This window comes from Gracilinanus agilis, chromosome 1 (assembly GCF_016433145.1).
Source record: "Gracilinanus agilis isolate LMUSP501 chromosome 1, AgileGrace, whole genome shotgun sequence".
Lineage (NCBI taxonomy): Eukaryota > Metazoa > Chordata > Mammalia > Didelphimorphia > Didelphidae > Gracilinanus > Gracilinanus agilis.
Window position 1 is genome coordinate 734,247,284 of NC_058130.1, and position 25,042 is coordinate 734,272,325.

The following is a 25,042-nucleotide window of genomic DNA, read 5'->3' on the forward strand; positions in this document are numbered from 1 at the left end:
TTAAACCATATTTGTACAAAAAATGCATTCTTCATATGCCAAGTTTTAGCCCAGAGCAAATTTTTGTGGTTAAGTTATAAGCCCTTGAAAACAGATCAATAAAAGCAGCAAGAGCATACCCTTATGCACAGCTATACAAGTGGGTGTCGTTATGGACCTAGAGGCAGGTTTCTGCATCTGTCTGAGAAAATCTGTGGATTCCAATTAGATACCAAAGAAATCCTGCATTTAACTTAAGGAACTCTGCATCACCAATGGCTCATCATGTTGGAAGGGAAAGTTACAACAGAGCCAGACACCAGCACTGTAAGCTGGCTTCATTCAGAGCCAGTTAAACAGTTCACTTACTAAGAGGCAGCTTTGGAGCTTTCTAACATTCCCCATTCCCCATAAACTAATCCAGTAAGCAACAGCCAAAAGAGGTAAGTCATGGGCCAACTGTGATTTTCAGCAGGTCTTCCAGCATCTCACGAACTGCTGGCCTCCAACCCTCAGCCTTTGGTCCACATTTCCAGGCCTAGAGGCTTGTCTAACAATGAAAATGACATTCCTCTAGCCCTGCTTATGCCATTATATATACTTCTGCTGTATGGGCCTGAGTTCACATAGGGACATTCAATCTGCATGTGTGGCATGTGTCACTATAAGCACTGACAAGGTTGCTCAACTCTGTAACTCATTCTTAAGAGGGATTATTCATTCTCACAGGGAGGAAATCAAATTATTCAGAAGAGTTAACTTCTAGGAAACTATGATATTGAACAATCTCAAAATGTCCTTTTCACAATTCCATTCTCCAAAACATAGAACTCCACAATGAAGTTACTGAAGGAGATGACTATTTGGTCTCTGGCTCACCTTATTCTGCTCGTACTTGTAAAGAATCTTCAGGGTCTCCATAGCCCTGATCATGGACTGCATGGCAGTGAAGATGTTCTGGTAGACCAACTTGGTGAAGCCTCTCTTATCTTCTTCAGAGTAGCCTGAACCATGGATTATCCTCATTTGTTTAATAAATGTACTCTTTCCACTTTCACCAGTGCCTGAAAAAGGAAGTGGGGAAATTAGATAAGAGAAAATTCTGTACTGAGAAAAAAATTTGCCACCTTCCTCTCCTATTAATTAAATAATTTGGATGAGTTTCCCAGCTAACCTCTCTCAGAGTCTCCTCTTTCTAATCTAAGAAATATCAAAATGTCCTTTCAAGAAAGAATGTGTCGGGGGCAGCTGGGTAGCTCAGTGGATTGAGAATCGGACCTAGAGACGGGAGGTCCTAGGTTCAAATCCAGCTTCAGACACTTCCCAGCTGTGTGACCCTGGGCAAGTCACTTGACCCCCATTGCCCACCTTTACCACTCTTCCACCTAGGAGCCAATACACAGAAGTTAAGGGTTTTAAAAAAAAAAAGAAAGAAAGAAAGCATGTGTCAAGGCCAAGGTAATTCTGGTATTTAAAACCAGTTTCATGTTATAGTAAACTGTAAAGGACCTCAAAAAAAAATTTTTTTTTTCTTCTTCTCCCACCCCACCCCGCCAAACACAACTCTATTAAGGCAACCAGTAAAGTACCATATGTTGAATTCCCAATGAAGAGAATACCAAAATCTCAATCCCTGGCATACAAGTGATTACCTAACATACTGCTTCTTATGCATAAAAGATGCCAATTACCTTGAAAAAGGCCAAGCCTGGCAACTGGGTTTTAAACTCCAATTTATTCTTGCTTCTCTAAGGATAAATAATATAGTTTGTAACTTATCTGAGCTCTTTGCCAGTCCCAAATCTTTCTGAATTTTTGTTGATTTCTCTGTTCAGTAGAAATCAGAGAAAACAAACAAAAATATTTATAGCTGCTCTTTTTGTGGTGGCAAAGAATTGGAAATTGAAGGGATATCCATCAATTTGAGAATGACTGAGCAAATTGTGGTATATGACGGTGATGGAATACTATCGTGCTCTAAGAAATGATGAACAGGATGATTTAAAAAAAACTAGAAAGACCTATGTGAACCAATGCAGAGTGAAATAAGTAGAACCAGGAGAACATTGTACACAGTAAAAGCAATACTGTGGAATAATCCAACTGCAAAAGACAGCTACTCTCAGCTATACAATGATCCAGGATAATTCTAAAGGATTTATGTCAAAGAATACTATCCACCTCCAGAGAAAGAACTGTGGGAGTCAGGATGCAGACCAAAGCGTATGATTTTTCACTTCAATTTATTTGGGGATTGATTACATAATTATTCTTTTACAAAAATGAACAATACAGAAATAAGTCTTATATGAAAATACACATATAATCCAGATCAAATTACTTGCCAGCTCCAGAAAGGGGGGAGAGATTTGAAGGAGGGAGACAATGTGGATCATATAACCTCAGAAAGCTTCTGTAGAAATTCATTATTGCATGTAATTGGTAAAATAATAATAATTTTTAAAAAGAAAAGAAACCAGAGAAAACACCAACTTTCACAGGAAAGAAGTCAAACTACCAACTAAGCCATCTGATCATTTTTATAAATGAGGGAAATCCTGAGGATATGGAGGTAAGGGAGAAAGGAAAGAGAATAAAGTGAATTCATTAAGATCAAGTGTTAAGATTATTCCAGGGGTGAGGGAGAGCACAGCTGGGTGGCTCAGTGGATTGAGAGGCAGGCCTAGAGGCAGGAGGTCCTAGATTCAAATATGGCCTCAGACACTTCCTAGCTGTGTGACCCTGGGCAAGTCACTTCACCCCCATTGTCTAGCCTTTACCACTCTTCTGCCCTGGAGCTAATACACAGTATTGACTCTAGGACAGAAAGTAAGGGTTTCACCAAAAAAAAAAAAAAAAAAATTATTAATGGGTATACCTTAGCTATACTCCCTGATGCCTATGACCAGAGATATCAAAAGGTTTCTGTACTGTCAAATCTTTCTGAGAAACCAACTAATAGATGGCCAACAGATAACAAATTACACATAAATGTGTTCTGAAGTTACAAATCCAAGTAACAAATATTCAGACAAAGCATGTCCACACTACTGACAGTGCAGCTGGAAAAGTGGGTCTATGTAGGCCCTGTCAAATACCAGTTATCCTCCCTATCATATCACTCACTTTTAGAATTATAAAATATTAGTGTGGGAAGGTGCCTTAGATGCCACTTAGCCCAACACTCTTATTTTAAAGATAAAGGAAATAAGGAACAGACAAAGGTGGGGGTGTGCCTAGGCTTTATTTTTTTTAATTTCCATTTCCTCATCAGAGTTTCTTCTTGCTTCACTTCATTCAGCACAAGAGGGTTTCAGAATTAGAGAGTATCTGAAGGGCCTTCTAGTCCAACCTGTACCTGAGCAAGAACTGCCCCTACATCACCCAGAAGCAGTCATCCAGCCTGTGCTTGAAGATCTCCTTACTTGAAGGAGTTGGAGGACCCACTGCATTTTTAAAATAACTCTAACTGGTAGGAAGTTATCCTAACATCAAGTCTAAATTTCCTGTCTACAACTTCCATTTATTGCTCCTTGTTTTGCTCTCTGAGGTCAAATAGAACAAGTCTGATGCTCCTTCCACATGAGGGCCTTTCACTTAAAGAGGGTCATCCTGTTCTTCTTCCCCATTAGTCTTCTCCAGGTTATTATTCCCATTCCCTTCATCTAATCCTCATATGACTTAATTTTGAGGTGCTTCACTACCCTTTCTGTCCTACTCTAAACAACATCCAGCTTGTCAACATCTTTTCTAAAATATAGCACACTTAAATGAACTTCAGATGTAGCTTGATAAGGGCAGTGGAACTATCATTTCCTTGTACTTGGACATTAAACGCAGTCTAAAAATAAAATTAGCATTCCTGACAGCCATATCAGAGTTAGCTCAAATGTTGTATGAGACACATACATTGCTTTAAGGTTTAAAGTTTGCAAAGCAATTTATAGACATTATTGCATTTGAACTTTACTATAAACCCTTTGAAGCAAGTACTTCAGGTAATTTTTTGATCCTTTTAAAGATAAGGAAACTGAGACCCAGTAAGTTTTTTACCCATGGTCACACAAATACAAGAGTCAGAAGTAAGACTTGAAAACAGACGTTTGCCAGGATAAAGTACATATCATCTTTATCATCTTATCTGGTACAAGAATTTGTACCAAGAATGCCTTCAGAAAGCCGACAGAAGATGAGCTTTTATCCTAATACTTTTAGTCAATTACAAAAAAATAAACAAAAACTCTACAAATTAATTGTATCCATCTGTGTAATAGTCCATAAATATTAAGTAAAATAGAATAGCAAAGTAACAAGTTGTAAGAGGATAATTTCTCTCTGGACTCCACCAAATAAAAGAAGGTGATCATATTAGTAATAGCTGACATTTACATAGTGGTTTATATTCTATATATCAGGGGTTGGCAACCTTTTTGGCTGTGAGAGCCATAAACGCCACATTTTTTAAAATGTAATTTCGTGAGAGCCGTACAGTGCTCACAGTGCAGCTCCTGTAATAGCACCTGAAAAAAAATGGACTTTATGCTCCTGCAGAAAGAGCCATATCTGGCCCTCAAAAGAGCTAGATATGGCTCCAGAGCCATACGTTGCCAACCCCTGCTATAGATCATTCTAAATGAATAATCTCCTTTGAGCCTCATAGATAACTTTTGAGGTAAACAATTTTATTAGCCCCATTTTACAGATTAGTTAACTAAGTCTTACTCATAGTTAAAAAAACTAGTAAATGTCAAAGATGGGATTAAAATTCAGGGCTGCCTGTCTATAAAAAAGAAAGAAAATAGACATTCCTATTTTCCTTCCTACACAATTTTTATATACCTAGATAAGCACATTTGTCTCTTCTGTCCTCCTCAAAAGAATGTAGGCTCCCTGATGGAAGAACTGCTTGATTTCTGTCCCTTTATCCGTATCACTGAGCTCAGCGCTAATACATAGCACTTAAGAACTTTGGAACCATACACCAAAATTAATTAAACTGTGTACACCCTTTGGCCCAGTATTACTACTACTAGGCCTATATCCCAAAGAGATGAGGAAAAGAATTTATGTGCAAAAATATTTATAGAAATTTTTTGGTGATGTCCAAAAAAAAACTGGACTATCAACTTGGGAAATAGCTGAATTAATTATGGCACATGCATATAAGAGAATATTATTGTGCCATAAAAGAAATTAAAGAGAGGCATGGTTTCAGAGAAATATGGAAAGAACTCTAAGAATTGATACAGAGTGAAGTGAAAAGAACCATGAGAACAATGTCTGCAATGAGAACACTATAAAAACAAACAATTAGGACCACTTAAGAACTCTGATCAAGGAATGCAATCACCAACAATAATATCAGAGAGCAGACAATAAAGCATGTTATCTACCTCGTAAAAGAGAAACAAATATCTTAGGGGACAGAATAGGAATAAGAATAATATCTTTTTGGACTTGACCAATGTAAAAACTTCTTTAACTTGACAAAGTTTTTATTTTTAAAAAAGGCGGAGAACGTTAGATAGGTGGTTTCTTTTCTTATAGTGGAGAGAAGTGGGAGAGAAATTTAACTTTTGTTCATTGAAGAAAACAAAATTTAATTTAAAAACTTTTTAAACATAGTAGGCACCTAATAAATGCTTGTTGCTTGACTCTTGACTCAAGTCTAGTATCTGATCCACATTGCTTCTATAAATATTTAACTGAAGGCCCAATAAAATCCTCAGATGCTTTTCAAACTTTTGTCTAACCATGCCTCTTCCATTTTGCATTTGTACTATTTCTCAAACTCAAATGTAATATTTCACATTTATCCTTTTTTGAATTTCATCTTGTATTCAGTCCTTTTCTAATCTGCCAAGATATTTTTGGATCTGATTGTCACTGAGTGTATTAGTTATCCCTCCCAACTCTGGGTCACTGGCAAATCTGATATGCAAAACACTTCTGCTTTTATTCAAGTCACGGAAAAAAATATTAAAAAGATCCATATAGAGATCATCCTTGGAACACTCAACTGGAAGCCTTCTAAATATCTTTTATTTATTTATTTTTAAGTATTTTTCTAAGGTTACATGATTCATGTTCTCTTCCTCTCCTCTTCCCTCTTCCCTCCTAGATCTGAAAAGCAATTCCACCAGATTATTCAGGTAAACTTGGCCTTCTAGAAAGTTGATATCTAATCATCAATTCTTTGGATCCTGCCATTCAATCATTAGTTCTGAATCCAACTAATTATACTATTGACTTAACCTACATCTCTCAATATTTTCACTAAAACATTAAACCTCTGGGAAATATCTAAAATATAGGTATAACATACATATAGTATTTCCCTAACTTATCAGTGTAGCAACTTGATCAAAAAGGAAATAAATTTAGTTTGTTCTTGAAGCTAAGCTGGCTCTTGGTAATTATCAATTTCTTTTCCAGATGTTTACTAATTGTCACTTTAATAATATTTTCTATAGTTTACATGATGACTATAAGAGTATAAAGGAAAAATAACATTTGCATCTGAAGGACACAAAAATTGTAACCAAAGCAGTATCCAAACACTGGTGTCAAAAGATTTTAAAAATGAATTATAACTCCTTCTTCTCAAAAAATCAATCTATAAGCATTTATTAACTGCTTTTTATATGCTAAATAACACTGTGCTAAGATCTGAGGATACAAAGAGCATCTATAATATTTTCAAGAATCAAAATCAAAATCACTGACCTATAATTTTCAGGCTATAGATTCTTTATCCTAGCTAGGTAGTGAAGTGGACCTGAAGAACTAGGCCTGGAATCACAAAGACATTAAGTTCAAATCCAGCCTCAGACACTGAGCAATTTGCTTAACCTTCTTCTGCTTCAGTATTCTCTACTATAAAATAATAATAATAATAATAATAATAATACCTCCAAAACAGTGTTGTTTTAAGGATCAAATGAAATAATACTTTTAAAGTGCTTAAAGTAGCTGGCACATAAAGGTGATCAATAAATGCTTATTCCCTTCCCTCTCTCATTTTCCTTTAAAAAAAATAATAAGTTTCCCTTCTCTAGTCCTGCAGAATCTCTCCAATTCTCCATGATATTCCAAAGTACAGGGCCTATATCCCACTTAACATCTTCCATAAGCTAACCAAAAGCCCAAACCACTCACAAAAACAAAATTTATATCAAGTTAAGAATATAATCATATATGACACATGAAGAAACCAGTGGAAATGTGCATCGGCTGGGGGGGAGGATGTTGGGGGGAAGAGAATAAGAACATGAATGATGTAACCATGGAAAAAATTTTTTCTAAAAAATAAAATTAAAAAAAAAATTATACCTAAAAAAAAAGACTATAATCATATACATTTCAGAATAGAAAATGCGTGAAAGAAATTCATGCAGGATATTTTGCCTTTGAAATAGAGTATTTAGAGTATTTTTTCCCTAGTTAAAATCAATCAATAAACAATTATTAAAGCACTGTGTGCCAGGCCTTGTAAAGTGCTAGTGATACAAAGAAGAAAAAGACACTCTGCTCTTAAGGAGCTTATAATCCTGTGATGGTAAACCTATGGCACATATGCCAAAAAAGGGTACACAGAGCCCTCTCTGTGGGCACTTCTGGAGTTACCCTCCAGAGTTTGATACTAGAAAATCAGAGGGACTTTTGGCAGAAATGTTCCCCTCTCCCCCTCTCCATGGACCTGAGAACATTCCTCACTTCACCTGCCCCTCTGCCCAGCAGCCCAATGGGAGCATTTCCTCTCTCCTCTGTCTGGGGTAAGGTTCTGGGGGGACTCACATGCTGGGGGGGTGGGAGTGTGGGCTGGCCACAGCCCAGACAGCAACAGCTTGAGTCTGTGGTGCAGGTGATCCATGGTGGAGTTGGAGAGGAGCTAGGTTTGAGAGGAGCATAGCTCACAGCATGGCACATAGCTGGAGGTGAGCAGAGCTGGAAGGGAGTGGAGTGCTAGAGTTACTCTCCTCCTTCACATGCACCTCTCATCACCCACTCCTCTGCCCAGGGGCCTAATGGGAGCACTTCCTCCCTCCTCAGGTGGCGGGGTGTGGCACTTGGTCTGGGGGCGGAAGCATAGCTCTCCATCTCTAAAAGGTTCATCATCACTGCTATAACCTAATGAAGAAGAACAAAGCAAGCTATATACAGGATAAATAGGAAATAATTAGCATGGAGGTTAAGTTCCATATACTGAGAATATCTTTATTATTATTGTTGTTGTTGTTATGCCAGACTCGATCAAGAGACTTGAGTTCACATATTTCTTTAAAATGCTGAAGTGTTTGATCAGGTAGAAATGGTCAAAAAAGGGATTTTTAACTTTACTGAAAAATATCCCTCCAGTCTTTGTTCTCTTCTTCATCCTACTTTCAGACCATGTGTCTTGAGTCACTTTATCACCATACCAAAAACGGTCCAGGATCTCTTCCTATCTGTTACCACATCTTACTTCCTAATAGGGCTCCCATATTCCCCAGGCCAAACTTCTTCCATCTTGTGCTGCTGTGAAGAGAGGCTTTAAAGCTTCACAGGACACCACCACCACCAATCTGCCAAGAGGTTAAGGATAACCTATTTGAACAATCTAAGCATTTGCCTTTGCGCCCTGAACAGATGTCTCTCCACCCATTGATAACATCTGTATTCATTTCTCAATAGTTCTGAACATTTCACTCCACATTCACTCAAACTCCATTGGCTCTTCCTAATATCTCCATGAGAAAAAAAAAAAAAAGAAAGAAACTTCTTTTTAGCATCTAAATTTCTTCAACCCCTGGCCCCTTTTCTACCTTTCCAGTCTTCATACACTTTACTCCCCTCCACATGCTCTTATCTTCCAGCCAATAACTGGATTTGTTCCTAGAAAAAGAATTCCATTCCCTATCTCTTCATGTCCTTTGCAATGGCTATCCTACTACCCTGGAATGCATTTTGCACCTTCACTTCTTAAAATCTCTGGCTTCCTTCAAGACTCAGTTTCAAAAGCCATCTTCTGTAGTAAGTCTTTTCTGGTTCCCCTTGCTACAAGAACTCTCTCATCAAAGGTTACCATCCATCTACATCATATTTATCTGCTAGCTACCTATTTCTCTACAGGCACTGTCTCCCCCCATTAGAATGTAAGCATCTGCAAAGCAGGAACTGTTTTTACATTTCTTTGTATCTTCAGTTGTTAACTTGTAGTGTCAATAAATGCTTATAGCTTATTGGTCTCTTATTTTTTAATTCTAGATAGTATTATTGTTATTTGTTATGCTTTCCCCCCCCCCAAGTACAGCTGTCAGATTCATGAGATAATAGTTCTTGTTTCATTTTGATCTTATCTCAATGGCAAACAGTTTACTTCGCACATAGTAGATCTTTCATCATGCTCATGAAATGAAAAAAATGGGAAAACTACAGTGAAAGAAAACAACCCAAAAATGATTACCAGCACTTAAGACTAAAGTTAAGGGGAGGAAAGTCTCATAATATTTAGTAAAAATGAACTAAAAAATTAGGCAGTCCTTTGGGAAGGTCAAGACTGTAGTTCTGTGCCTGTCATTTTGGATTCAATGACAGATCCTCTGACCACCACAAGACTAGCTAACGTTCTACCCATTTAGCCTCCATGAAATCATTCTTTATTCCCAAATCTGGAAACTGTCACTCTCCTCTGATCTCAAAACATTATATACTCCTTTTATATGTAGAACACATTCTAGATCTTATTACAGTAAGATGAGAAAATTTTTTTTCCACTCCAGTAGACAGTGAGCTCCATTAGGGCAAGAATTTGGTCTTATCTTTTTCTCATCCAGTATGAAGATAGGGTTAACTCTCCCCTTGCCTATTTTTAGCTAACCAAATCAAGAACTTAAAGTACCCCTGTTTATCAATAAGTATGAGAGTTCCCTAGTCACTTACTAGAGTAAGCTCACACCTCCAAAAGCCACTGCTTCCCTTCCCCCCCACCTTGGGCAGTGCTAGGCAAATTGAAAGACTGCCATCAGTTTTTGTGAAGAAAGGGAAGTGATAGGAAGTGACATGGAAAAAGAAGCATAAAAGAAGAGCAGCATGGTCTAGCATTCATGCTCTTCCTGGCATTTGGAGAGACTGATTCCATAAATTCCTTTCCTGGCTTGAAGGAGACTTTTTCCCTGGATCCAGTTTGGCTGGCTGGCTGTGTTGGTGGAACCCTGGCTGAAGACACTACCAAGACTTCTTAAGATTACCAGGAAATCCATGTGGAGACAGTCTTAAATCTGTCTCTTTATCTACATTTACACTTTCACTCTTCCCTCCTCTTTGTAAATAAAAACTGCTAAAAGTCATTTTGATTTAAGCTATAATATTTTAAAATCGGTGAACACAATATTACTTTATAACTCTCATATTAGCATAAAACCCTAAAATTAAACTCTTACACCAGGGCTGACTATAGTGCATTATATACTATACATGTAGATATTTAATAAATGAACAACAGGCCTTTATTTTGGTCATGAGAGTTTTGAGTGCTGAGGTATGACTTAATTACGGTGAATATATTGCTCTAAGGAGGAAACATGGTACAATGGGGAAAACAAACAAAACATTGAATCTGGAGTCAGAAAGCCTAGAATAAATCTATGATTGTAGATCACTGTGGGACTAGCCAGTTTTGGTGAAATTTCACCTTTTTATTATTCAAAAGGACAGAAGGCAACAAAGAAACATCCATTAAGGGAAGACAGACATATGATACAACCAAATGTGAAAGGATCAGTCCTACAGATGAAATATTTCCAAAGAAAAGAGAAGGAACAGACAGAGATAGCAAGCTACTCAGTTCAACTGTAATTAGATGGAATCTGTGTCCAGTAGAAAAAATGAAAATGAGGACTCCGATATCACCAAAAAAAAAAAAAAAAGAATGAAAGTAGCAGCATTATTAGCATGGGCCCTGGACAGGGCTGAGTGTGGGCAACTTAAATATTTAAAACAAAATCAACAACAACTGGGAAGGGGCAGAAAGAAGTAGAAAGCAATTTGATCTATATAATCTGATACGCGGAAGACTCAATCTGGATGAAAAAAGGAACTGAATATTTCATTTTGGCTATAAATCCACTGTAGTCTAAGTCACAAAAATCAAGAATGCTATAGTTCCAATTATTCAAATGCCTCCTGGATGACAAATACAGTATTAGCTCATATTAAGTATGAGCTTGATGAACATGAACACAAAAGACTACTCCACACTGGATCTTACCAACTGTGCCAAATCTAAAGAAAATGACAAATGACAGCATGAAGAGAGGCAATGTGGTCATGTGGAATAAGCACCACATAAGGAATTACCCAGAAGTTCTGGCTTCTAGTTATTTACTAGTTATGAGCAACTTTGGGTAAATCATTTCCCTTTCCCGGGCTTCAGTTTCCTCATCTGAAAAAATGAAGATAATAAGCCCTTTCCTGAACTCCCTCATAGGGTTGGGGGTAAGGATTAAATAGAATGGAGAGGTGCTTGCTTCAGCAGCACATATATAGAGAGAGAATATTAGCATGGCCCCTGAGCAAGGGTGACTTGCAAATTCATGAAGCATTCCATATTTTTACCCATCATTATAATTTTATATATGCTCACCTCAAAAGGACAGGAGTCAAAAGAGGATGCGTAAGGGGGCTCTCTCACTGAGCACAATGTGAAAGGTAGGCAGAGGGAGTGGATTTCCATGATCTAAGGGGGAACTGGAAGCAAAACTGCAAACAGAAGAGTGCAGGCCAACCACAACCCCACCTATCATGCTAGACTCAGAACCAGGGCATAGGCAACTTTGGCATCCTGGGGTTGAGGGCTACACCAACAAAAGAGCACCTTAGACCTATCCCTCAAAAGTCCCAAACCCTGGTAGTGAGGTCTGGAGGTCCATAGCTCTGGGCTCTCTCAAGCCTCTGCTGAGGCACTAAAGATAGCCAGCCGTAGGGCAAAACCCTGTGAGCCAGAAGCTAAGATAGAAATGGTCAGCAACATGTAGATTTCCCAGTCCACTAGTGGGAAAATGAACAAATGGCAGTTAAAAACAAAACCAAAAAAAAAAAAAAAAAAAAACCCAAAAATTTCCTCAGGGAAAAAGAGCAAAGAACAGAAGTAACAGGAGATGGTGAGATACAAACAAACACAAGCAAAATTGCCACATGCACACAAAAAAAGGGAATTGCTCTGGAAAACTAAAAAAGGAATTCAAAAATCAAATAAGATAGGTGGAAGAAAAATGGGAAAAAGAAATAAAAGTAATGCAAAAAGAAACTAGCTTTAAAAGCAATGATGGTCAAAAGTGGGAAAAGGCACAAAAAGTTCAACAGAATTGGCTTACTGGAAAAAAAGCAAAGAATTCAAATGAAGAAAAGAGTACCATGAAAAGTAGAATGGACCAAATGAAAAAATCAGAATTGGGCAAATAGAAGCTAATGGTTTCATATCATTCAAGAAACAATAAAACAAAATCAAAATCAAAAGAATGAAAAAATTGAAGAAAATATGAAATATCTTATTGAAAAAAACCAACTGACTTAGAAAATAGACGCAGGAGAGACAATGTGAGAATTACTAGGCTACCAGAAAGTCATGACCAAAAAAAAAAAAAAAAGCCTAGACATCATAAGAAATTATCCAAGAAAACTGCCCTGATACTCTTGAACAGGAGGGCAAAATGGACACTAAAAGAATCCACAGGTCACCTCCTGCAATAAATCCCCAAACAGATATGTGGAAATTTGTTTAGATTTTAGTTTTGTTCAGTCCTCCACCCCACCACAGAATGAAGTTGAGAGGTTAGAGAGGGGAAAAAAAGTTTGAAAACTGAAAAAAACAAAACTTAATTTTTAAATTTTTAAACAAAAAAGAAACATACATCATAAATCATAAGATGAATGATAAGGGACTTCGGAGATTATTTAATCTAAACCATCACTTTTTAAAAGAAAAATCAGAAAGTGACTTGATCAAAGTTTTCTAGCAAATTATGGGGACTAGAATCTCTCTCTCTTTATTTCTAATAGAGGTCTCTGCCAATTACACCATGCCATATCTAGTTTTATGTGTCCATACCCTTGACTACTAAGACATACTGCTTCTTTGCAGAAAAATTAAGGTGTTTGGGGAGGAAGAACTAAGTTTGATATGTAAAGAATAAAGTCCATGGGGCCACTAGAATATCCCAAGAGAAATAATTAAAGTAGAACAAATCGTTTTTCTTCAGAAGAATGCTGAAGGCTAAAACCACATGACTTCACAAAAGGATGCTCTAAAGATCATGTGGATAAAGCAGTATCTGTACTAAGAAAGGAAAGAGAACCAAAAAGAAATATGATGCTTCAATTAAAGTTTGTGGGGAAAATAGGGAATAACAAAAAGCCAAGCAACAGGAAAGGGGAACAAAAGTAACTGAAACAATAAACAAACATGTGAAAGCTGTAGTTCAAAACTGAGGTCCTCAAACAATCTGGACCCACTTTTCCAATCCAACATTGATTCATGCTGCTTTCCTTCTTATATACTATTTTCAGAACATACTGGACTTTACCCTAAAATTTGTGTGCTTTCCCACCTTACTTGCCCAGTACCTGATGCCTGGACTATCTGTCCCAATCTCAATATTTTTGCTTGTTGACATGTTACTCATTCCTCAAGAACTAGCAAATAAAGTAACAGCCAAAAGGTCTTCTGATGATTGCCAGCTCCAAACCCAGACAAGTAGGCTCTTTATTCAAATTCTTGTGCAATTCTGTTCAATTTTATACCATAGTTATTTACACGAATGTTCTATAATTTCATTAAATTGGTTTCAGTATAGGCATGAACCCTGTTTTAATCATCATTTTACACACACACACACACACACACATTTTTACAGAGCAGGTCTATTGCTGAATGAATGAAACAAATGTACACAAACAGCAAAGATATAGTTAAACCATAGAGCATAAAGCTATTTGAAAATTTAAACATATTAATTCAACTAAATAAGCAGCCTTGACAAAAATTACTTTAAAAAATGTTTGTCAAATTAATGAATACTGGGGGCAGCTGGGTGGCCTTGGTCAGATCTTAGCTGCCTGACCCTGGGCAAGTCCATTTAATTCCCACTGCCTAGCCCAGTGATGACAAACCTTTTAGAGATGAAGTGCCAGGCCCTGCCCCCACTCAGTCTCCAGACCAAGTGCCATGCCTACCCATCCCACCAGAGACCAAGTGTCACACCCCACCCTACACCATGCCTTACCCCCTCTCACCTCACCCAATTATATATGTATATGTAGCACTTGGTTATCTGTAAAATGCTATGTTAATGTGGCATTAGGATGATGAAAGTACTGTGAAAGAAAGGTTGGGGAAATGGTTCTGATAAACATCAAAACCATTTTAGGATATATGGCAATAAAACCCTGCTCTGAAATATATTCCTAGTCACTCCAGGGCAAATCCCCACCCCAAAGCCTCAAACACAATAAAGTAAACACAATAAACACAAACAATAAAAGTAAACAGGATATCCTTTATTCCCCAGCACCAGAACAGATACAGAACCAAAAGACAAACTCATCTTCAAGAAATTATTTAGCAAAGCTGAAGATATTATTATGTCGTGCTAATCCATGTAATAATTTACATTCAAATAGCCCGTTAGTTTGCAAAGTGCTTTTCTCAATCCTCTAAGGTAGGTAATGCTAGTATTACTATCCCTATTTTGCAGATGAGTAAATCAAGGTCAGCAAGGATAAATAGCCAGCTAATAAGTGGCCAATTATAGCAAGTCTTGAGTCTGTTCAAGTATGGTGTACTTTACATTAAACTACAATGAAACTATATTCATTCATTCATATGGTAATATGAAAGTCCTATGAAATATTGAAATTGAAACAAATATTGAGTATCCTGTGTTCAGTGATGAGAAAGATATAAAAGAATACGATGAATTCTAGTCCTCATAGAACTCACAGTTCAATGGTCACACAGAATCATTATTCAGAAGAAGGAAGAAAAACAGAAGCATAAGCAATAATACAGAATTAATTAATCTTTTAAGATCAACAACTTCCAAATGAATTCCTAAAGTAGTTGATAAAAAATACAATGATATAGTAAATGAAAAAATAATCAGAAAAACAATTTGGAGCTAGTGTTCAACCCCTCACGTGTTAATACAAATAAATAAATGCTAGAAGAAATAATTTTGAGGGCTATGGAAGGATCAATTTTCAAGAGAGCCAAAACATTTGGGGGTAATAAAGAAAAATGAACAAAAAAAGGCTTTTATTATTGCCAAAAGAATGTGATGAAGAAAATATCAATAACTGGCCCATATGTGTATTTTTCCAGGTTCTATCATATATTTATTTATTTGAAGTAGACAGGGCTAAGTGACTTGCCCAAAGTTACACAACTAGAAAATGGCTGACTCTATGAGAACAAGAAGGCTTTCACAAATGATTTTCTACAAAAAATCTTTACAAACAACTGACTGATGGGTGCTGAGAATGTATGATGTCACGGTACTTATTTGCTAACTATATAAAAAAGCATTTGATTCCATATAGCAAAGCATCCCCTTAATGATGTCTCTACCAAGTTTTCTTCTATGTGTTAAAATCATGTAACAGTATATATCTAAAACCAAGAGCAAACATTTTATGTAACAGAGAAGTTAGAGGTCTTTCTACTAAGATCAGATTTAAGTCAAAGATGTTCATTATAATTATGACTACTTAAGATAGCGCTAGAATTCCTTCCTATAGCAATAAAACAAGAAAAAGAAATCTATAAACACAAGCAAAAAGGAAACATTGTTTTTGCAGGAAATATGGTTTATATTGAGAACACTTTGGGCATCTAAAAAGTTAAATGAAGCAAATTAGTAATGTTGCAGGATGTAAAATAAATCCACATAAATCATCAGTATTTCTATATGTTATCAACAAAACAGAAAAATTAGAATGAGAAATACAATTTAAAATAATTACATAATGTGTAGGCACTCAAGAATCCATCTACCAGGAAACACCCAGGAACAATGGGAATTCAACCACAAAACACACTTTATAGAAATAACAGGGAGCAGCTAGGCAGCACAGTGGATGGAGCACCAGGCCTGGAGTCAGGAAGATCTGTGCTCAAATCTGACTTCAGATATCTCTTGCTTTGCAATCCTGAGGGAAGTCGAATTGGCTAGCCCTTATCACTAGATTTTAATATCTATTCTAAGACAGAAGATAAAGGAAAAGAAAGGGAGGGGGAGGGCAAAAAGGAGGGAGGGACAATAATTTGAAAAATATTCACTGCTTATGTGCAGGTCATACCACTGTAATAAAAATTATAATACTACCAAAATGAATTTGCTTATTTATTGTCATGGCAATTACACTAAAAAAAAAAAAAATAAAATGTAAGAGGAGGAACAAAAGGTCAAGAATCTCAAGGGAAATAGTAGGGGGAAATGGGAAAGAAAGGGGTCTAGCAGTTCCAGATCTCAAACCATACCACAAAGCAATATTCATCAAAACATTTTGGTACCAGTTGAAAAATAAAAAGATTGAGCAGAAGAACTGATTAAATATACAATATACAAAAAGAAACAAACAAGTAGCATAATGTTAGATAATCCCAAATACTCCATTCTTCTGCAATAAGGACTTGGTAGTCAACAAAAAGTGCTAGGAAACTGGAAAACAGTTTGATAGAAGTAGGTGTATGCAAATAATTTTTTCCCCAATTATAATTATCCCTTCCACATCATGATTTTCCCTATTGCTAGACAAATGTAGCATATATCAAGGTAAATTCCAAATGGATATATGGCTTCAATTTTTAAGTGATACAAATTTAGAGACACAAGGGAAAAATTACCTTTCAGATGTATTGTTAGGGGAAGAATTGACATTACCCAAAGAACAGAGAGGGTGACAGAAGATAAAATAGGTAATTTTGAATATATAATATTTAAAATGTTTCATGCAAACAAAACCAATTTAGTTAAACTTAGAAGAGAAACAAATTACTAGTCAAAATGGCAAAGCAGAAAGTAGTAAACCTCAGAGGTCTAGAAAATGCACTGATTGGGAAATCCAAGTAGAAAGTCAGTGACTCATTTTTTTCCAGTCCAAGTTAGCAAAAGGAGACAAAGAGGTCCTGCAGACACTGGGGGCATGATAGAGTCAGGAGGGGCCAGGCTCACCACCTCTCTAGACTAAAAGACAGCCTGCCAAAGACTATGCACCAGGGAATGAACAGGTCCCAGACTTCTAGAGAAAAGCCAAACTTTTTGCAAGGAGCAGCAATGGGTGTCAGATGGTATATCTGTTGATCACTCCCCAATGTTACAGATCACAGATCCAGTGCAAACTGAGAATGCACCTGTGCCTGAACAGGAGCATCAGTAATACAGTTAACCCAAAAGGAACTAAAAGCTGTTTGAAAGTGTTAATATATTTGTTGTTGTTCAATCATTTCCAATCATGCCTGACTCTACTTAACCTCATTTGTTTGTTTGTTCTGGGGGAAGGGGGGTGGCAAAAATAATGGAATGGCCATTTTCCTTCTCTAGCTCACTTTACAATGAGGAAACTGAGTCCAAGAGGTTCAGTGACTTACCCAGGGATACACAACTAGGAAGTGGCTTGATTTGAAATCACGAAGATGAGTCTTCCTGAATTCTAGTCCAGTGCTCTATCCATTATACCACTTAGTGGTGTGAATATATTAAATAAAAATTCATTTAGCAAATATTTGTCAAATGGTCTAGGAAGAACAAGCAGCAGCTCTGGACCCATGATCCTAGGAGGAGACTTGGGTCTCACATAAAGGCTTCAGGTTGGTCTGAAGCCTGCTTCTGAATAATCAGGACCAGAAGCCCAGACTAAAGAGGAACTGGCAGTTCTGTCAATATGAACCTGCAGAGCTTTCCAGCTAGCTGACAGTACCCAAGTCCAGTAACAGTCTACTGAAGTTCCAAACAGGGACAAACCTACATTTATGCTGTTCAGATCCAAACGTAGGCTGGAACTTGTGGAGCTCAGGATAGGAGGTCAGCACTCAGACTAATTTATCTAAGAGCAATAAAAACTTGTAGGATCCATCCTGAACTATCCTTGAGATCCGTATAAAACTGGACTCAATACCTCTAAGAAGTAGCAGCAATAGCTAAAAGAACATAAAATAGGATCAAGTATAATCCAGACATTCCTTCCAGAACTGAGGAGAACCTGACCCTAACATAAAGTCTATAAGCAAAAAAACAAAAACAAAAACCTCTCCCCAATAAACAGCTATTATGAGCGACAGTGATGTTGCAAGCCATAAACACAGAAAAAGGGAATGACTCCAAAACATCTGCAAGCAAAAACTCAAAAAAAATCACAGCATGGGCACAAGTTCAACCAGAACCTAAGAGAGACAATTTTTAAAAAGAAAGAGGTAAAAATGATTTCATAAATTAAATGAAAAGCACTAGGGAAATCAACTAGAAAAGAAATAAGAACAAGTTAAAAAACTAAAAAAGAAATTAATTATGGAAGAATTGGAAAGGGAATAACATCTTAGCATAGGAAGTACAAAGCCTTACCCAAGTAAAAGATTCCTTGAAAATTTCTGTTTATGAAAAAAAGTATAAGGTATCTCATATGAAAACAAGTGACCTGGAAAACAGATCAGAGAAAGATTAAAGTAAAAAGAATAATAAGAATTTAAGAATCACTGAACTATTTTGAAAGCCAGAGTCCAAAAATAAAAAAAAAAAGGGAATAAACACTGTATTTCCCCCCCCCAAAAAAATCACAAAACCATCCATATCCTTTTAAACCAGAGAGAAAAGTAAAAATAGAAAGAATCCACTAGTTACCTCCTGAAAGAAAACCCAAAAACATTATAGCAAAATAGTGTTTGGGGGTCAAATAAAAAATTAAATAGAAGACTTCTAGGCATTCCTAATGAAAGAGTAGGAGCTACATATACACTCTGAAATGCAAATACAGTAGTCAAGTACAATATAAAGAAGTAAATATGAACAAGCAATCATATAGTAATAAGGATGAACTGTTTATTCTCTAATACGAGATGGCACATGTCCCCACAGAACTCTAAATCATCATCAGATATCACAGAAGAAATCTATCTAATAATAATAAGACAAAGAATCTAGGAATGTTCTTTTTGTTTTAATGACCTCAAAAGAAGGGGGAAAGAAATATACTAGAGGAAACAAAAGAGGAAGGTTGGAGGAAGTTATCACACATAATTGTGCACAAATAGAAGGCAATTATAAATTTAAAACTGCACTAAGATTTTTGGAATACCCTTACAAACAAGTAGGAGGGCATTTTGTGGGGGAGACATTTGAAACTCACTTTAATCTGAAATGATCAAAAAAGGAAGACTATTCACAAATGCAAATATACATATACACACACACTTGAGTGCAAAAATACATTTCATTCAACAGGGAAGCAGAAAGTAAAGAAGAGAAAGGGGAATAAGAGGGTAGATTAGGGGAAGAAGTAGTCCTTTAAAAAAAAAAAAAAACACCTCAACACTGAAGAGGACTTTAAATGGAAAGAAAATAGAAGACTCTGTGGTGATAAGGTTTTGGGTAATGGAAAGAAAAGAGCAGAAGCAAAGTATACCAAACCTAATGTTCTAGTACACTAGTTTTGGGCTCATCTCTCTCACCGCCATATTCTTCTTTATAAAAAGAGGGTGAGAAATGCTTTTCAATGCAATGACCAAACAAACTCCTGAGGCCTCATGATGCTACCAAAAGGTGATGAAATCAGGATGTGGATTAAGACATATGCATATATATATATACATACACATACATCTATGTATGTATACATAGCTACATAAGTATATACACATACACACACAGAAGTATCCCTTCTTTATCTTGAGGTCAGATCTGGAAAATCCACACAAAATTTTTTGGTTCTCCCTTTGTAACAGAGAAGAAATTGGAATTTTTCTTTTATGAGATGTTTATAGTACCTTATATGCATTTATGAGTTACTAAACTTTTAAAGATATCTTTACATTGCTTGCCTTTGTGTGTGGTTTGCTGGCTTTTGCATTCTTTTAGTACACTTTAACGTTTTACTTATTTTAACTTTAAAAAAGAAATTGTATATATTTATGGTATTATACAATACTGTACATGTATTTTATGCATTTCTGAGTTTCTAAACTTTTCCTGTGTTGTCTGCAGGCCTTTACATGTCTGTCTATAGCTTCCACAAAACTCCCCCAAAATTCCTATTTAACTTCTTATGCTGACCCATGGTATATTGAAATCTCGATGGGAAAAGCTATGATGTGAAAGGACTAAATATATAAATATAAATAGCTAGTGAGACAGAGACATAGGGTCCTACTCTGTGTATGTATGTATCTCAGTGTGTGTGCCTGTCTGTGAATATACCTTTGCAATACAAATAAAACATAGCCAATAATGGAATTTGTTTTGCTTGACTATACATATTTGTTACAAGGGGTTTTCTTTTCAAAAAATGAAAGAGGACATTGGGAGAGAATATAGATTTTTTACTAAATGAAAAATAAAATAATTTTTTTTAAAAAGTGGGTATGAAATTGGCTGAATGCACCTAAAATTACAAAGGAAATGGATAACTGAGGGAAAACATGTTTGTGGCAAACTTCTCTGATAAAAGTCTCATTTCTAAGACATATAAAGAAGTTATTTAAATGCATAAGAGTAAGAGCCATTCTTCAGTTGATAAAAGGTCAAAAGATATTAAAAAGGAAGAAATCAAATTATTAAAGCCATACAAAAATGCTCCAAACCAATAATAATTACAGAAATGCAAATAAAGTAAGGTTCTACCACAAACTCATCAGACTGGCAAAACTGACAGTAAGGTGGAGCTTTAGGAAAACAAGCAGATTAATTCACTGCTAGTGGGGTTGTAAATTGATGCTGCTATTCTGGAAAACAATTTGGAACAATTCAAAAAAATGACTAATATGCATTCTTTAGACAAGAAGATACCACTACTAGGCCTATACTCCAGAAAGAATTCAAAAAATTAGGGAAAGGACCCATATGTACAAAAATACTTATAATAGCTGCAGAGACAAAGAACAGAAAATAAAGATGATTATCAAGTGAGGAAAGACTGAACAAATTATGGCAAACAGAAACGGCAAAAGAGGCAGACTCGGAGAAACCTAGAAAGACTTGTATGAACTGATGCAGAATGAAGTGAGCAGAACCAGGAGAACAACTTATACAACATTGTAAAGACAATTTTGAAATTCAGAATTCACAACTCTGATCAAAGGCAATGACCAACCGTGATTTCAGAAGACCCATGATGAAGAATATTATCTACCTCCCATCAGAAAGGTAATGGACTCAAGTTATAGAATAGAATATTGTTTTTATATGACCAACGGGGGAATTTGTTTTATTCAATAATGACTATTTCGCTTGAGGATTTTTTTCAGGCAGAAAGAATATAAAGGCTTGTTAATTAACAGCTAACACTTCCTTCTCCCATTTACTTTTGGATCCAATGACACTGGCTCTCTTGCTGTTCCTCCATTTAAGACACTCCCATCTAGCATTTCTATATATTTCCAAAACAACTCAGCAGCAAGAGTTAAAAAGAAAAATTCCATTTAAAATCACCCTACAGGGGGCAGCTGGGTAGCTCAGTGGATTGAGAGCCAGGCCTAGAGGTGAGAGGTCCTAGGTTCAAATCTGGCCTCGGACACTTCCCAGCTGTGTGACCCTGGGCAAGTCACTTGACCCCCATTGCCTAGCCCTTACACCACTCTTCTGCCTTGGAACCAATACTTGATTCCAAGATGGAAGGTAAGGGTTTTAAAAAAATCAAATCAAATCAAATCACCCTACACAATACAAAATATCTAGGAATCTATTTGCCAAGACAAACACAGGAATTATATGAACACAACTACAAAACGCTTTCCACACAATTAAAATTAGATCTAAATAACTGGAAAAACATTAACTGCTCATGGGTAGGAGGAGCCAATATAATAAAAATGACAATACTTCCCAAATTAATTTACTTATTCAGGGCCATACCTATCAAACTACCAAGAAACTTTTTTAGAGAATTAGAAAAAATTATAACAAAGTTAATTTGGAAGAACAAAAAATCAAGAATATCAAGGGAACTAAAAAAAAAAAAAAAAGTGAAAGATGGAGGCCTAGCAGTACCAGATCTTACACGGTACTACAAAGCAGTGATCATCAAAACAATATAGTACTAGCTAAGAGACAGAAGGGAGGATCAATGAAATAGACTTGGGGTAAATGACCTCAGCAAGACAATGTATGATAAACCAAAAAATCTTAGCTTTTAGGACAAGAACCCTCTATTTGACAAAAACTGCTAGGAAAATTAGAAAACAGTATGGGAGAAATTAGGTTTAGATCAACATCTCACACCCTCTACCAAGATAAAATTCAGAGTGGGTAAATTGCTTCAATATAAAGAAGGAAATTATAAGTAGATTAGATGAACATAGAATAGTATACCTGTCAGATCTATGGGAAAGGAAAGAATTTAAGACCAAGCAGGAGATAGAGAATATTACAAAATATAAAATGAATAATTTTGATTACATTAAATTATTTTTGTGCAAACAAAATTAAGAGGGGAAGCAACAAATTGGGAAAAAAAAACCTCTGACAAAGTCCAATTTCTCAAATTTATAAGGAGCTAAGTCAATTGTACAAAAAAAAAAAAAAAAAAAAAAAAAACAAGCCATTCCCCAATTGATAAATGGGCAAGGGACATGAATAGGCAGTTCTCAGATAAAGAAATCAAAACTATCAATAAACACATGAAAAAGTATTCTAACTCTCTCATAAATAGAGAAATGCAATAACAACTCTGAGGTACCACCTCACACCTAGTAGATTGACCAATATGACAGTAAAGGAAAATAATAAATGTTGAAGGGGATGTGGCAAAATTGGGACACTAATACACTGCTGGTGGAGTTGTAAATTCATCCAACCGTTCTGGAGGACAATTAGGAACTATGCCCAAAGGACTTTAAAGGAATGCCTGCCCTTTGATCCAGCTATACCACTGCTGGGTTTGTACCCCAAAAAGACAAAAGGGATTTTGAAAATCCATGTACAAAAATATTCAAAGCTATGCTCTTTGTAGTGGCAAAAAACTGGAAAATAAGGGGGTTGTCCATGAATTGGGGAATGGCTGAACAAATTGTTGTATCTCATGGTGATGGAATACTATTGTGTTGAAAGGAATAATGAACTGTAGGAATTCCATGTGAACTGGAACGACCTCCAGGAACTGAAGCAGAGCAAAAGGAGCAGAACCAGGAGAACACTGTACACAGAGACTGATACACTGTGGCACAATCAAATGTAATGGCCTTCTCTACTAGTAGCAGTGCAATGATCCAGGACAATCAAGAGGAACTTATGAGAAAGAATGCTATCCACATCCAGAGAAAGAATTGTGGGAGCAGAAACACAGAAGAAAAACATATGATCGATCATGTTGTTCAATGGGGATATGATTGGGGACTTAAACTTTAATGATCATCTACTGCAAATATTAATTATATGGAAATGGGTTTTGAACAATGATACATGTATAACCTAGTGGAATTATTTATCAGCTCAGGGAGGAGGGAGGAAAAAGGGGAGGGAAAGAACATGAATCATGTAACCATGGAAAAATATTCTAAATAAATTAATAAAAAAAAAAAAGACACTTCCATCTCCCCAAACTAGGCATTTTCATTGTCTGTCCCTGATTCCTGGAATGCTCTCTCTTTTCATTTCAATTCTTAGCTTCTGGAACATCCTTCAATTCCCAGCTAAAATCTCACGTTCTACAGGAAGCCTTTCATGATCACTCTTAATTCTAGTGACCTCCTTCTGTTGACTATTTTCAATTTATTCTGTATATAGCTTGATTGTACATATTTGTGTGTTGTCTCTCACATTTGACTGAACTCCCTGAAAGCACGGACTGTCTTTCCTTTCTTTGTATCCCTAATAGTTATTAGCAAGCCACCTAGCTAAATGTTTGTTGACTGAATAAAAAAATTTTTTTTTTAATTTAAAAAAGACAGGTAACCACGGTAAAAAGTCTTTGCCACAGGTTTATCTAATAAAGCTCTTATGGTTCCGGGTTAAGATGGCGGCAGAGTAAGAAGCAGCTCTTAACCTCTCCTGACCGAAACACACAAAACTCCTCAAGGGGACATAAAAACAAGTCCAGACGAAGGGAGGAACCCCACAACAGGGCACAGCGTGGAAGGTACGTGGAATCGAGGCACTTCCATGCTATAAAGGGGTGAAACAGCTCTCACTGAATCGCGGGCTGAGCAACCACCCCATCCCCACCCCCTCCACACACAGCACCTATAGCACTGAACCCAGCTAAAAAGAAATAGAGCAAGTTTGGGGCACCCATCGAGTCATTGGCAGCTCCAGGACCTGTTCCTGAGAGCAGCAAGATTTGGGACCCCAAAAAGCCAAAGAACGCACCCGAAATCTGAGTGCGGGCTTAGGGCGCAGAGTGCGGGAGCAGAGCTCAGGCGGGCTCAGAGCTCAGGCTCCGAGGAGGCGTGGGTGGAGGCAGACACAGCCACAAGCTAAAGCTCTGAAATCCTGAGTGGGGAACCAGCGTGGACGGGTGTACGACTGTGGAAGCAGTGCCCTGAGACTTGTAAAAAAACCTCCGGCAGAGGATCAAGCAAGGGGATCCACCAGGGGGCTTGACCGGGGACAGAGCCTGAGCGCAAGGATAAACCTGAGAAGCTGCTGGGCTAACGATGGCTACCCAGTCTCAGGAAGTTCAGAAGAGAAAGATTAACAAGAAAAAGAAGTCTTTAACACTTGACAACTTTTACACAGAGAAAATCCAGACAACCGAGCAAACAGAGGAGGAGAACAAACAAGCATCCGGACCCTCCTCAAATAAGGAAAACTCCTCACAAGCTATGGAAGAGTTCAAAACTGAGATTTTGAGGAAAATGGAAGAGATCTGGCAAGAAAATAAC

The 25,042-nt window shown here is 36.8% G+C and overlaps 1 protein-coding gene and 1 pseudogene across 1 annotated transcript in view; one reads left to right on the forward strand and one right to left on the reverse strand.

Annotated features, from left to right (window-relative positions):
- LOC123244152 (guanine nucleotide-binding protein subunit alpha-11) overlaps positions 1–25,042 on the reverse strand; it is a 95,397-nt gene that overhangs the window by 42,000 nt on the left and 28,355 nt on the right. Inside the window, exon 2 of the mRNA XM_044672464.1 lies at positions 859–1,043. Within this exon, the coding sequence (XP_044528399.1) occupies positions 859–1,043 (185 nt within the window). The remainder of the gene's footprint in view (positions 1–858; positions 1,044–25,042) is intronic.
- Positions 11,479–11,572, forward strand: LOC123232744 (annotated as a pseudogene).